Source organism: Myotis yumanensis, unplaced genomic scaffold, assembly GCF_028538775.1.
Source record: "Myotis yumanensis isolate MYYU_CA2020_CCGP unplaced genomic scaffold, mMyoYum1.0.hap1 SCAF_21, whole genome shotgun sequence".
Taxonomy (NCBI): Eukaryota; Metazoa; Chordata; class Mammalia; order Chiroptera; family Vespertilionidae; genus Myotis; species Myotis yumanensis.
The window spans coordinates 3,993,026-4,008,460 of NW_027223772.1; the positions used below are offsets into that span (position 1 = coordinate 3,993,026).

At 42.7% G+C, this 15,435-nt stretch overlaps 1 protein-coding gene across 4 annotated transcripts in view; it reads right to left on the reverse strand.

The window, feature by feature from the left end:
• The window catches only part of MOB3B (MOB kinase activator 3B), a 183,072-nt gene that overhangs the window by 114,286 nt on the left and 53,351 nt on the right, over positions 1-15,435 (reverse strand). For all 4 annotated transcript variants that reach the window (XM_070400797.1, XM_070400798.1, XM_070400795.1 and 1 more), the window contains one exon: positions 5,897-6,511. In XM_070400797.1, the coding sequence (XP_070256898.1) occupies positions 5,897-6,314 (418 nt within the window). In that variant the 5' untranslated portion in view covers positions 6,315-6,511. The remainder of the gene's footprint in view (positions 1-5,896; positions 6,512-15,435) is intronic.

Consider the following 15,435-nt stretch of genomic DNA (forward strand, 5'->3'; position numbering starts at 1 on the left):
TACTCTTTTTTATCTGTGAAATGGAAATCAGACTACCTGCCTCAACTGTGTTGTTTTGCAGATTAAATGACATAATGCAGCTAAAGCGTTTAGGGAGTGCATGTTCAGAAAATGGCAGCTATATGATTATACCCTCACAACTAGTAAATTCTTAGGGAGTCAGCTGATCAGATCCCAAAGGCAAACCCCATTTGCAAAGCCTCGGAAAAACTCGCCAGTTCACAGGGCTACCTTGGGGACTCAGTGCCTGGAGTTGTCTGAGACAGCGTTTCCCATCCTCCTGAGAGCTCAAATCCAGGTCACCTTGCCCAACACTGATTTTAATGAGCGGCTTGCCCTAGAGGTGACTAGTGGGCCCTCTCCCCATTTCTCCAGCTAAACTGCTGCTTTGACATTGGGCATGAGCAGATTTAATACTCAGTCTTCTGAAAACCAAGCAAGAAGATTCATCCAGGCTTTCTCCTTTAAGAGTGAGGCGCTCATCCCTGAAACCAGGAGTTGGTCTAGCTCCTAAAGGAACATTAAAATTTCCCCAACTCTCTGAGTGACGAAAACCTGATTTATAACCTCATCATGATGATTCAGCAATGAAGACGGCTAATTTTTAAAAAAATCTTGTTGAGTCTTTTACAACCCATTTTATTCTTCTGGGGTGTTGTTCAGAAATTGTTTAGTAGTCTACGTGAGTTCTGGTTAATAGCTATGTAGAAATGTATGCGGAGAGGTGACTAACACATTTGTTTTTCAGCACCTCTTCTGGGTGCTGATGGCTCTGAGCCATGAGTTTTTACTCACACTGCCTCATTTAATCTTTACAACAGCCCTGTGAGATCAGAATTATAATCTGTAGTTGACTAAGAGAGAAATGTTAGCTCTGAGGCCATACCAGTGTCACAAGCATCTGCAATGTAGAGCTAGCTGACCTCCTCCAAGTCTCTGTGCACAAGCCGATGTTGGGTCTACCACACTGGAAGTCTATGCTGTTGATGTACATTCTGTCTTACCAGTATTATATACATTTCTATCAAAATTAAAATACCATGAGGGAAACATGCAATAGAAAATGCAAAGTTACAATTTAAAGGCTCATTATAAACTCAGTTCTCCGACAGCCCATGACGGAAAAGCTCATCTCTATGGACAGTTTTCTAGTCTCGTGTTTCCTGCCACAATATTTTGAGAGAGGATGAAACTCAGCTGTAGTCTCGTGAGAAAGGTTACCAGAGGGATGCAACTCTTTCCACTATGCACTTGGCCGCTGAACAAACTACTCATGTTAGCAAACGTACAGAGCAATTTGGAGCAACTAGGCCTTCTGGACATTAGGGAGACTGCTCAAGGACAGGATTTCTGCTTTGCTCTCTTGGTGCCTAAAATAGAACCTGCTTCCAAGCAGGTGCTCGACAAACATTTACTGAATGAATGAATGGCCAAATGGCAGTAACGGATAGTCATGAGCTCACAAAGCCTTTCTTGGGCTACGTCATCCTCTGTCCAATTGTGGGATGCGACGTGGGAACAGCTATAGTGGCAGTAAACTCCTCAGGCATGCCGGAGGTAATTAGTTAAACAGGAGTGAACAAAACCAAAACCAAGTAAAAACAAAACCAAGTCGTTTCTTTAAAAAATTATAGCAAAAACTGGGTTTTCTGACATTTTCTCCATCCTAGACAACCTCCTAAAACCATTGAAGTCTTTAGTTATGTGAAGGAAAATTTACAAAATAATGATACATACTGTGAATGGTAGTGGATGACAAAGGCATAGATTTTTGGCCAGACACTCTTGAGCTAAAATGCTGACCTGTGAATGACTTGTTAGCTGTAAAACCGGAAAGCCCCTTAGCTTGTTTAAATATCACCTTGCTCATTGGTAAAATGAGATATTTAATTCATTGAGTTATTATAAGGATTAAGAAAGATTAATAGTGCCTGGCACTTAGCAGGCTCAATAAATATGAGTTCCCTTCCTCGCTCCTTCCCTTCCTTTCCCGGATCTTTCCTTCCCTGACACCCATTTATCCTAAAACCATAGAGGTAGGTGAGATCATGTAATTATTTTTAAAAATGTTTTTATTGCTCCACGTTCAAAGACTTTTTTAAAACATGAGTTGGGGGAGCTCTAAGTTTTCTACTCATTTTTTTTCTGAGTGTCAGATCTAAGACAGTGAATCCTATTACATAATAGAAAAATGGGAAGCTGAGGGCTAGGACATAAAAATTATTGTAATTAGACAGATAACAGGGGGGAAAAGGTGGCTTCGTAGGCTTCCTATTTTCTGTCATTACCTCTAAAAGTGGACAGAGATACAATCGAAGAGGAGATGGCCTTGCTTCTGAAGTTACTGCTACCTTAGGAGCGTTAATGGGGACATCTGTTGGCTTTTTAACAAAGGAAGCTGGAGAGGATCAAGGGAAAGTGCAGGAGACTATGGTTCACAAGGGAGCCACATCTGTTTGGTATTTCCCCAACTGAGAAAGCTCAACTTCTGACACAGCCCCGGTCTCCTGGTTACCCTGGGATCTAGGAGCAGATGAAAGCTTTTCTTTCCTCCATATTTCAATGGTACTGATCAACAGCTGTTTATATCCTTTAATACCTAATGAAGGGCGAAGCCTTCACATCTGTCAGTATTTTCCGGTTCTATTTCCTTGGATCACAGTGGGGAGGAGGCGAAGTTGGAGCCCCTTCCACTCCCCAGAAGTATGCCTGGGATTCAAAGTTGTAATGCTAAGCAGAAGTCCCCGTTTCTCATCCACCCAGGGTCTGCTGTTTGCTGAGAATTCTTCTTTTACTCTATCCTGACAGGTGTCTTGATCATTTCCATGATAATAATGACTCATAGCAGCAGAAAGATCAAAAAGAAGAAAAGTAGGCTGGAATAGGGGGAAGGAAGAAGAGCAGGAAGTGAAGTCTAACGAAGAAAGTGGCTCCTGAAGATAAGTTATTTCAAAAAATATGGTCTGAGGGCAAATAACAGAGGTGAGCAGGAAGCTCATGAAGACCTTCAGGGTGACGGTGGATGGTGGTTGTTTTTACTGAGCCCTAACATTTCACCTTGGCAAAGTAAAACAGGGAAAATTAAGCTTTGTGGAGGCAAGGTACACAAAATGCCCAGGATGATACTAAAAGGATCCAGAGACATTTGTTTAACTTCACTTTGATCATCAGCAACATAGACTTGTTGGGACTTTATAAAAATTATTTTTCCATCCTTCCTTCCATCCGTCCACCCATCCACCCATCCATCCTCCCACCCATTCAACAACTTATAAGGCACAAAGACTGGATTAGTGCTGAGACAGTCAAATGAATATGACATATTCCATAACTGTAAGGGGCTTACACTCAATTGATGGAAGAAGACAGTGTATCAAGGATGCAAGAGAAGATGGTGAATCCAGAGGAGAGAACAGTGTGGATAAAACCAGAGAGGTAAGAAACACACGGTTTCTGGGGAATGAAAAGCATTCTGGGTGGTTAACAATAAACAGAGGATAGAATGCTGGGTTCTTATTAAAAGTGCAAATTCTTAGGTCTTACCTAAGAGATTCAAATTTAGTTGTTAAAGGGGGGGGGAGGGAGACCAAGGAATTTATATTTTTAACAGAAGCCCCAAGTAATTCTGATACAAACAAAAGTTTGACAACTCTAATTTATATAGATCAACATTTCCCAAAAGATGATAATGATGTTCCATAAAAAAAAAAAAAAAGCCAGCAGGTTCAAATTAGGAAAAACTACATACTGAAGTATTATTCCTTTCTTGGAGATTTATAATGCATATTAGCATATTAAAAGTCTTGCAATAAAGAAATCAATTTCACTCAGCATGTCCCGAACTTATTTTTTCATGGGGAAAAAAAATCATGGTGCATCTATTGAGATCTCCCAGAACATTGGTGGACTATGGAGCATAAATTGAAAAGGATTCTGATGAGGACAGTATGCCCCCCAAACCAAGTGAATGACTAAAAAAATGTCTAGAAAAAGATAGCAAAGTCAGTTACTCTAGGGGACATGGTGACACCCCCTGATTTCCTCCAAGCAAAGTCTAAAACCACCTCCAGGAATTTCCTCACCCTCAAGTAACACACCATGGCCCTACGTGGTAGCCACAGCTGCCAGCAAGAGCAGAAGTGCCCAGAGTTCAAAGCATCAGGGAGCAGGAACAGAAGGGAAAGGACAAAGAGGAGGTCTCCTGGCCCACAGTTATTTATCTTTATTGCTAGCATGTGCTCTGCACAGAGCATTGGCAGTGGCTGGTGATGCTTTTGGAAAAGAAAAATTCTTCCCAGCAACAAAAGAAGCCTCTGACTGTCTAAGAAAGTGCAAAAAGGCATGAACCTAAGAAATTCTCACCCACTGGAGGTGCCTATCAGATGGCTGGCGAGAGGGGTTGGAATCTGCCCTCTTCCTCCTAGTCTGGTAAGTCAGGGTTTGCAACCCCCCCTTCCCCCCCTGCCAACCTCCTTCCTTAACAAGGGGCAGCAGAGAAAAAGAGCATGAGGGGACTGGACAAGTCAAGGCAACACCATGATTCTGAGCAAATTGGTTTGTGTGCTGAATATTTCAAGATGTACGCACTGCCTTAATCAATTTATGCACTTTCTTCTGGTATTAACTTAATTACTTCCATACGCCCCACCTCAAGTTTCCATATGCCACATGGGGACACACGCATCCCAACTAGAAGTGATTTCAGCAATGCATTTCAAATGCTTCTTTTATCCGCCAACCATTTCAGAGCTTTTTAATAATACTTTCTAACAGCACAAGTATTTTTTCAGTCATTCCACAAATATTTCCTGAGTGCCTACAAGGGTTTCCGGGCACCATGCTAGCTAGACACTGGAGATATGACAATGGACGTAAGGAGATTGCTCTTTCCCATTGAACCTAGGGTAGCCGTGGGCAAACTACGGCCCGCAGGCCGGATCCGGCCCATTTGAAATGAATAAAACTAAAAAAAAAAAAAGACCGTACCCTTTTATGTAATGATGTTTACTTTGAATTTATATTAGTTCACACAAACACTCCATCCATGCTTTTGTTCTGGCCCTCCGGTCCAGTTTAAGAACCCATTGTGGCCCTCGAGTCAAAAAGTTTGCCCACCCCTGAGTCCTAGGGCCTAAGAACCCTGAATTTTAAATTCAGTCTGTCAGTGCATGGAAACACTAATGATCAGCAGCATAAAGAAAGAAATACAAGGTGTAGAAAAGGTTTGGCTCTTCCCCTTGAAGAGTTTTATGGCTCAGAGCACAAGGGAAACAAAATCATTTGCATTTCAAGTATCCTGGTGAGTCGAGCAACTACACAAGGTTCTAGAGTTGACAGCATAACCTGGGATAAATAACCTGTGATCAGGAGAGGGAAGAACAGAATGGCAGGATCTTTATTTTCCCGGAATGTTAACCCCTTGTTTGATTGGTCCCCAAACAAATCCATGGATTCTCCCATTAGGATTTCTTAACCTGAGAGGTAAATACCATAACTGCACCAGAGATCATGTAACTTTAACTAGTTAACTAGTTAAATAATAAGAACCTTACCAGAATGACTGGGTGGGTTTAAGGTCTAGTCCTAAGGAAGCCAGCAAGATCAAATCTAACATTTCACCAAGACAATGTTCCCCAGTATGTGACAGGTGTGATTTCATGATTGAGGTCCATGAAATTATTGTAAGTATCCACAACTGATATTTTTCAAAATCTCAATGAGGTTCTTAGATATAGAAAAAGAAACTGCAGGTGCATGAGAGATGGAATTTGGGGAAACATTGATTGATGACGTGTGGTATCCAGTGTTCAAAGGCAGTCCTGGAAGGAGCCTCTACAAACCTTCTGAGCTCAGGTGGGATGTGACAAAATAACCAAGAAGCTGGCCATGGACTTACCCACGCATGTTGGAAAGATGTCTTCGTTGTTGATCTGGACCTCGATCCAATCCATAAGCAGGTTCATGTACTGGGGAGCGGGCAGTGCAGTCGGCTTCTTGTACTTGAGGTCATCCTGCCACCGATACTCATATTTGGGGCCCCCTGACATCACAGGGCAGGTCCTCTCGGTGCAGAACTCGCAGATGGTGCCGTAGATGAGGTTGATCCGATTGAAGAAGTCCACCACGTGCACGGCCACCCAGTCATTCTGGTCCTCCCCGCTGGGCAGCTGCACCGCCGCCTTCAGGTCCACGCCTGAGTTGAGGGATGCCTGAGCCCGTTTGTGGAGCTCAAACCTCTGTGTGCCAGGTTCAAATTTCCTCTTGGGCCGGAAGGTCTTGTCCTTGTTGAACACTTGCTTCAGAGCTATGGACATGGTCTTCTCCTTTTCTTCCTTTGTTTTGCAGGAAGCAAAAAAGCACCTGGAACTTCTCAGTGAGAGATCACAACCCAACAGAGTTTTCCACTGCCAGCCCTCTGGCCCCAGTCTTGCGGCCTGCAGCTTCTATCTCTTTTAAATGGCCCCTTCCATCTTCCTCTCGGGCGATTTCCAGGGGAATCTCATGTTTCTTCCTAAAGGAGAAAAGAGTCTCATAAGTGCCCAGGTTCCATTTAAGAAATGACAAAGGCTTAGACCAGATTTCTACTTTGCATTTAGCTGTGCCCACTCCATCCAGGTATGTGGATGTGGAAGTTAAGCCAAACCCCTGGGAATCTGTATTTGTGATCTTGGTCAAGTCTCTGGTTACTCCTCCCTGTGTGATCATAGGCCCAATGGACCTCTCCAAGGTGTTATGGATGAACATGGTAGTCAAGATAGATAACAAATCCATCATGCCATGAATGATTAAACAAAGAGGCATCTGTCTGTGCCTTTATCTGGTGCAAGGTGCTAAATTGGGGGAGGGGTACACAAGAGTTTTGAAATGGGCACAGGAAGTCTACCTGTCTATTTTCCAACCCAGAGCCCCATCAGGACTCCTGCCTTATATTGTAGGCATATTAAATGGTTAGAACAATGCTTCTCAAATGTTAATGTGGGATCTTGTTAAAACCCAGGTTTTGACCCAGTAGGTCTGAGATGGCACCTAAGAATCTGCACTTCTTTCTTTTTATTGTTTTGTTAATCCTCACCCCTTCACCTGAGGATATTTTCCCATTGATTTTAGAGAGTGGGAAGAAGAGAGAGAGAAAGAGAGAAAGGGGGCGGGGAGAGAGAGAGACAGAGACACAGAGAGACAGAGACACAGAGAGAGACAGAGAGACAGACATTGATGTGAGAGAGACACATCAATTGGTTGCCTCTGGCATGTGCCTCAACCAGGGCCAGGGATCAAACCTGCAACCATGTCCATGCCCTTGACCCAGAATCAAACCCAAGACCCTTTGGTGCACAGGCAGGCACTCTAACCACTGAGTAACACTAGCCAGGGCGGAATCTGCATTTCTAACAAGCTCCCTGGTGGTGCCAAATCTACTGGTCTATGGATGATGCTTTAACTATCAAGGCCTGATCTAAGAGATCTTATTAGAAATGCAGACTCTTGGACCTCCTCCCAGACTTAGTAGATCTAAGTCTGCATATTAGTAAAATCTAAGAAGTATATGCTTTGAGGAACACTGGTTTGAAGGGGTGCCTGATTGGCTGGGGAAAGAAATGATTAAATAAACTTTCTTTTGGTGTTTTGTTGGCATCATAAACATAGTTTTTTGTTGAGTTTGCATATGTGTGTGTGAGAAAGAGAATAACCCAGAGACACACTGTTTTGAATACAATGGTCTTGACAGATGGTGACAATGACCGGGTATTTTGATCTTGAATGATTTGGACAGCACAGCACCCTGAAGCTAGGAGATTACCAGTGAATACCTTTTCATAAATACCAGATAGAACGTGGCTGCTGATACTGCTGCTACAGCCTCATGCAGAAAAGCTTCTTGCACTAAATAAAATGTAGTGTTGGCAGTAACAGTCATTATTCTCTGTCCTTGTTGTCTCCAGGAAAAAAAGAACAAGTCATAAGTTTTGTTCCCTGGGTAGAAACTATAAGCACATGCTATATTATGAATAGCACCCACTACAATGCTAGTTCTCAATAAATATGTGAAACCAATTGTTCTTTTAACCAATAAACATTTACTAAAGGCCTTTTATGTGGCAGACATGGGGCTAAGGCAGAAAGGATACAGAGCAACTAAAAACTTGGTCCCTTCCCTTTGAAAAATCCACAATGTGATGTCTAGCTTTGAGGTTAGTCTATTGGGTTTTGCTTTTTAAGCTACAAAGTTAAAAGCACCGATATAAATAGTGATGCGATTCCTGCCCACTGTTACCCAGGTTAGAATGAAAAAAGATGATAATGAGGTCTTGTGGAAAGAGAAACATGGAAATCCAAATAAACAGCATAAAATTGACAGGAGCGCCATATGTTCTCCATATTTCCTGCTTAATAGATCAATTATAGAAATAAAACATGATGTGCACTATAAAAATATGCAGGAGAATTCAGCCGGGCTCTAAGGGAATGTTGACAAGGTAACTAAGCAACACTGGCAAGGAAAGCTCTTATTTTTCTTTTCCTATTGATGTGTCCTGCCTTATTTGTTAAAAAAATGAGAGTCCTTGCCAAGGATAAGGAAGAAATAAAACAAATCTCCCATTCAGTCCTGAGAGATCCATCTTCTCTAAAGAGACCTTGGTGGCACAGAAGGGTGGGCAGGACAGAGAGGAAAGGGACTAACGCTAATATTAGCTGGGAAGAAAGAGGATGAATATCTCATCTGTCGGATGAAGGATTCCTCCTAGCAGGGCCACCTGGCAAGGCAACTCCCTACAGGAAGGCCATAAGAGAAATGCCCCAGAAGTACCCCACATGAGGGAGCTACCATGTCATGGTCATTGCTGGGGCTCCAGGGGCTACGGTGGTGCCTGGTACAGAGCCAACTTCACCGAATGGTTGCCGAATGAATGAATGAATGAATGATAGTGAATGAAGAACCCTTTGTATAAAAGTGAAACCGCAAAAGTGAAATGCAATTAGACCTCCTGTCTTTAGTTCTTTGGTGGCTCTATCTCAACTGTAAGCCCAGCTGCTGGGCTGCTCTGAAGTGTCCCTTCCTGAAAGATCTAGGCATCTGTCCAACATCTCTTTCAAATGGGCCATTCCTCTCCACTGGTACCTAAAATTTCCATCTCTTCAAAATTGAAGAATGACTAGTCTGATTTCCCATCTTCTCACTATATTTTTCTCTTTATGGCTGGAACAGTCTGTGGAACCTTCTTCTCATACCCCAAATATTGAATAAAAATAGGTTTATATTTTAAAGTATGTGTGTGAATAAAATGAACATCAGCTGACCTTCCCAGGATCCAATAAAGGATTTGCCTATAATGGTATACTAATGCTGCTATAAAAAAGAAAGAACTCTTACCATTCGCAACAGCATGGATGGACCTGGAGAGCATTATGCTAAGCGAAATAAGCCAGTCAGAGAAAATAAATATCACATGATTTCACTAATTTGTGGAATATAATGAACAACATAAACTGATGAACAAAAATAGAGCCAGAGCCAGAGAAGCATCGAAGAGACCATCAAACTTCAGTGGGAAGGTGGGGGTGGGATGGGGGTGGGGGTGGAGGTAAGAGATCAACCAAAGGACTTGTATGTATGCATATAAGCATAACCAATGGACACAGACACTAGAGGAGTGAGGGCATGTGCTGGGGGGGTGGAGGTGGCTGGGGAGAGGTCAATGGGGGGAAAAGGAGACATATGTAATACTATATGTAATACTTTAAACAATAAAGAATTTTTTTAAAAAAGGATGTGCCTAAAAATGTGATTCTATCAACATTTATGTACCGTTTTACTCCGGCCTACTTATTAGGCGCTATCTTTGCTCACAAGGCAATCCCCAAATTGGAGATTCCTGCCTAAGAAACAGCCTTGCAATTTTTTTTTGTGTCCAACTAATCTACATCCTCAACTTTGAGCTGCCATATTGTTATACTCTAGATCAGTTAATGCTGGAGGCTAATTCCAGCAGGTCATAAATGCAAGAAGTTCATCAAAAGGTTGGTGAACCTTGAGGCTTCAGCAGGGCTGAAGATACATATTATTGCCTGCTGGCCAAACAGCTGAATGGCCGAAAGCATTTCCCAAACCTGAAAATCTACATGTTATTACCTGCTGCTGAACAGCTGTAGGTAGTTCCCCCAACATAATACTTTACTGCTTACCAAACCTTACCTTTGATATGTATATCTGCTTTACTTTAGGGCAAAATGTGTGACTAAAACGCCCTGGAGACAGAGATTCAGAGAAAGCTTGGTTATTAGAACTAAGCTTTCCCTGGCTCCCCCATGTATTCCAAATTTATATTTCTAGTCTCTTTATTAATTTACACACAGCCCCTTTTCCAGATTCCTTGAACCCTTGTAGATTCTGAGAACAACCCTGGCAAGTTAGCAGAAATACTAAGGCCTCACTTTAACCTTGAAAGACAGACATGATTGAAGAGCTTTAAAAAGTCCATGTTATTTCTTAACACAGATGAAATCAGAACAAATAGGTGGAATCCTAAGAAGTCTGCCACATGACCTTCACTCCCCCATCATCTTCTAGCTCTTCAATGTCCATTCAAGTTGTATTCTCACTGTTTCATTTACATATTTATTTTGTAGGACATTTTAGCATTAAAAATATGAGTAAATATTCCAAAGATAAAAACATGGCATGCAACCTTGCACAGTGCAGCAGCAGAACAGGGGGAGTGCTCAGTGCACAGGTGTCTACGTCAGAGACCCACAGGGATTCTCCCTTTCACAAACTCAGCACTGCCATTCAGAAGAAGACACTGTGGTGACAAAAAGTGGAAGGGTAGAAAGGGTGTGATTTATTTGGTGTGGTTTCATTCACTACCTACTCATTTTCTGCTGAAGAAAACACAGATTTAAAAAAAAATGTTTTATTAATGAACATAAAATTCCCTTAAATAAAGGCCTTTCTGAGGCCAAGTGACTGGCTTGGATTCCCAATAATAAGGAAGATGGCAAACCTTTGGTCCACACGTGGATAGGATGGACCCACTGTTACCACAGTTTTAAAAATAAATAGTGAAGGTAGAATTGTTATAAGTGCTCAGTTGACCCACTTATAATTTATGAAAGACATACTAATTATTTTAATAATTTTTTCAAAGAATAGAAAACTCCAGGTTAGTTATCACTTACCCTATTATTTCCAGATGTTTGGACTGGCTAGAAAATATTTTTGTGTTTAAAAAACAACACATGATTTGAGAACACAATACCTAAGGCAAGTGGGAGAATGGAGAGTGTACTACAGATAAAGATAATGTAACAGCTTAAATTAAAACAAATTAAGGCAGAGAAAAAAGATGTTTTTAGTTTTTCAAGCACAGGTATATACTAGCTAATATACTATCCCTCAGAACCTCCGTCTGATACATGGGAGAAAGGTCACTGTCAATTACCATTCCCTTCTTTCTCTTTGAGACAGGGTATGCCAATTCTTTCTCGGAAAAGTCTGGCTTTAAAGGAAAAATACTCAAATTCAAGGAAGTTCGTTCCTGTAACTGTCCACAGACGTATTTCATCTTAGACACTCGAAGTGAATTTGAGTCTTGGGGTCTGGAAAATTTTACCCCTGGCACTATGGCAACTTATATATGACATCTGGAACCACTGCAAGAGAGTACAAAATGGGCCAGAAGACTGAAAATTAGAAAACATAGTTCTAAATTTTCAAAAGGGTACTGTGTTAAGCTTGGGAGTGGTGGGTAAAATTGACGCCAACTGCAGGCAAGATTTGGAAGCAATATAGCCACACAGCTGAGAGCGCAGCATCGGCGGGGTTGCTGTGAACATTCAGGAGGGTATCTGCAAAACGCCTGGAACACAGTGGCCACTGAGGAATGTGGTTGTTGCCATCATCCTCATCATTATTACAATCATATTAGGATGCACATTTTAATAGTCAGATTATTGAGAGACCAAACAGCCACCTAGAATCTTAAAATTCTATTCAACTTAATTCCATAACAGTGACAATAACTCACATTTATTTTGCTACTTATTTTAATTTTTACAACAACCAAATGAGTAGGCATTATTATTTTCCCCATTTTAGGGAAACTTGAGATACAGCACGACTAAAATGTTGTCTCAGGTAATAGAACCAATAAGTAGTCAAGCTGACTCCAAAACTCTTAACCCCAATTAAGACTGCCTCTTTAGACTGTTGGGTAGTTCACACACACACACACACACACACACACACACCAGGGGAACTTCTAGGGCACATCTGAGGGGACTGGCGATGGGGCTGGGAGAAGCACAGCCCTAGCCCTAGCACACAGTCACATGTCACTCCCAAAGACACATGTTTCTTGAACCTTTGTAATCTAGTCGGATGACCTGGATTCAGGTCCTGGCAATCACTCTAACCGGCTATGTCTTTGGACAAGAACCCTTTATGAACCTCAGTTTTAACTTCTTTAAAGGTGATAGTACTTATTTCTCAAGGTTATTGTGAAAATTTAAAGAGACATTGCCTGTGAAAGCATGTCATAAGTGGAAAACCACTGCAGCTATTAACAGGGGATGAGTAACAAATGAAACAACAACTTCTGACATGACACCAAGAAATCATACGAGTAATGAAAAATAATTCAATGCAAATGTGTGTTTATAAGCAAGAGATAGAGAAGGGGGTTGGGGGAAGGTTAACAATGAAGCCCTGGATAGAAGAAAAGAGTAAAATCAACACGTCACTCTTGCTTCATTTGGATGGACTTCTCATTCTCATGCAAAAGGAAATAATATTAATCCAAGTAATTTGGTGGTGAGTCAATAGTCCTCTACATTTATAACCCACTTAGCTTAACATTGTGAGGGAATTCCAATATTTTTTCAAGTAATAAAACCCACTGCAATATTATTTTATGAATTTTGGTATACCAGGGCAAACACTTTTTCGAATGAAGTATAGAAGTTCTTGTTTTAAACTTTTAAATGCTTTACATTTAATACAATACCCCAGGTTATGACTCAGCAAGGATCTCTGTGTTCACGTAACAGGAATAACTTTCTGATTAGTTATCTGGCTGGAGGCTGAAGGCTGCATCCCCAGAAACTCTCAGGAGAGAAAAGACAACCATCTACCTGGGAGCTTTTCAATCTGCTGAGGTGAGAACAGATGGACAAAGAGGATAACACGGAGACAAATAATTAATGATGCTATCCTCTCTACACTCCTGAACAGACCCACAACAACTACAAAAGACGTTTCAAATAAAATAGAATCAAGCAAGTAACTGTAATCGATATGGCCGCCTGGAGAACTGGAGAGAGCCCTGCCTTTTGAATCCAGACTCTGCCCTTAACTAGTTACTCTGGGCTAATCACGATCTCTTGTTTCACATTCTTCTTTGGTTAAATGAAGGCGCTAATGTGAATATCACAGAGTGTTTGGGGGATGAGGGGATGACGTAAGTAAAGGTGGGCAAATATCAGTGCTGTATTTATTAACCCCGATTTCTCATGTATCAGGATATCTCAGATTATTAACTAGCTTCATGGTCAATAGGGATCCCAACCAGACCTGGTCTGGTCTTTGACTTCTTTCCCACAAGACCTGAACACCTGGCCCTCAAACTGTATAAAAGCTTGGGAACTTTTAGAGGACAACCCCATTTCCTCACTCCTGGTTGTTATGAGGAAGAATTTTCCCTACGTCCACGACTGGCCTTTCTCTGTCCTTTTACTAAGGTTGCCTCGGGGCGAGTGGAGGAACAAACTCACTTCGTTGGTAAATTTGAGAAGAACCAACTGGGCATGCTCAGCTGCAAGCCTTACCTCCTGGGAGGTGCCTGCCCGCAGGAGTGTGCGATTCGCTCTTCCCCAACTTTCTGAAGAGCGGAAGCCTGCTCTGTCCAGCACTACATGGGAAACGGTGGGTAAACCTGGCCTTTAGATTTAGCACACACACTTGGTTATGGCCTGCAGCCTGGCTTCTATACAATGACCTATAGGATGGTCTGTTTCTGCAGCTGCTTCAGTCAGCTTCTTCCCAGGCAATGGAGAGGGGAGTGGTCTTGTCTCCTCTCGGAGACCCCAATCTGAATCAGAGTTAGCCGTTTTCTAGAAGAGCTTCCTTATGACATTGGCTCAAGCATAGCCTACTTCTCTGCAGAAGTTCTGTCTACCTCCCAGGCACTCAGTCTTCTCCAGAGCTTTCTCAGACGAGAGAAAGCCCAGTTACTGCCCAGACACAGGCACAGAGAGAGGATGCGCAGGGCAGAGGACCCCTCATCTGTGAGGCCTTGAGAAACACTCCCCAGCTATCAGAGTGTTCGGTTGACAGTCTCACGCTCTGCCAGTGGCTGCTGTCCAGGGCCAGTGCTTCCCGTGGGGAATCTAAACACTTCCACCCAGAAAAGGCCCTTCCCTCACCCCGCCTCACTGTCTCAAACTTCTCCCTGGTTTAACTTCAATTCTCTGCTCAAGCAAGGGGAGAGAGGTGGAGAAAGAAGGGGGGGTGGGGGGGAGAAGGAAGGGATGGCTGGTCACGCCTGGCTGGTGAGGTGCACATCTCTCTCACTCTCATACGGTGGCCTGCCCACTATGCTCCGTTAGCCTGTGAGGCCGGATCGCACCCTAGACGTCACTGCAGCACTAACACCTAACCTAGGGCCCGGCTCATGTTCTGTGAGGGAGCTATGTATCTAAGTCATTTCTGATCAAATACCGCACAGACACACAGTTCTTTCTCCAGCTGAGAGGGCCCAGCTCCTGGAATCATGATGAGACATAATCGACCAAGAAACCTCGGGAAACAGAGACACCACGCAAAGAGCAACATCAGCCTCTGCCACGTGCTTCCCAGGCCAGTCCAAGCAGCTCGCACATTTTCGCTTTCCAGCATTCACTGAAAAGGCAGCTCCTTTAGAAGCAGGCCCAGCTTTAAAAGAATGTTTAAAAATTCGTGATAGATCTTTGGAACATCTTTGCATGGCGCTATAAAGACCTCTCCCTGTGTGTGCTTTAAAAATATGCCTCAAAGGAAAAATAATGGGTTAGAAAGGAGGTCATTCAGCTTGGGGAACCTTTTCTCTCTAATAAGAGAAGAAATGTATCACATCACCTCCTTCACAGCAAATGCTGTGTCTGTGAGTTGGTTGTCCATCCCCAAGCTCTTGCCTCTGCTGCATCCACCCTCGACCCCTTACGCCCTCACACCGGGTGTCAGCAGGCCTCCTTGGCCCCTATCCCCATGTGCTCTGTCACCCTGCACAATACCATGCCATGAAATTCATTTTCCTCCAGCCACCTCCCTGCCACCCACCCTCCTGTGACTGTGGGGAGGCCTAGAGAGAGGTCATAGCTGATAGCATTTTACAGCAAGAACAACCCTGGAAAAGCACTCAATTCAATTCAACCTCTCACTGTACAGAAACAGAAGCAGCCACA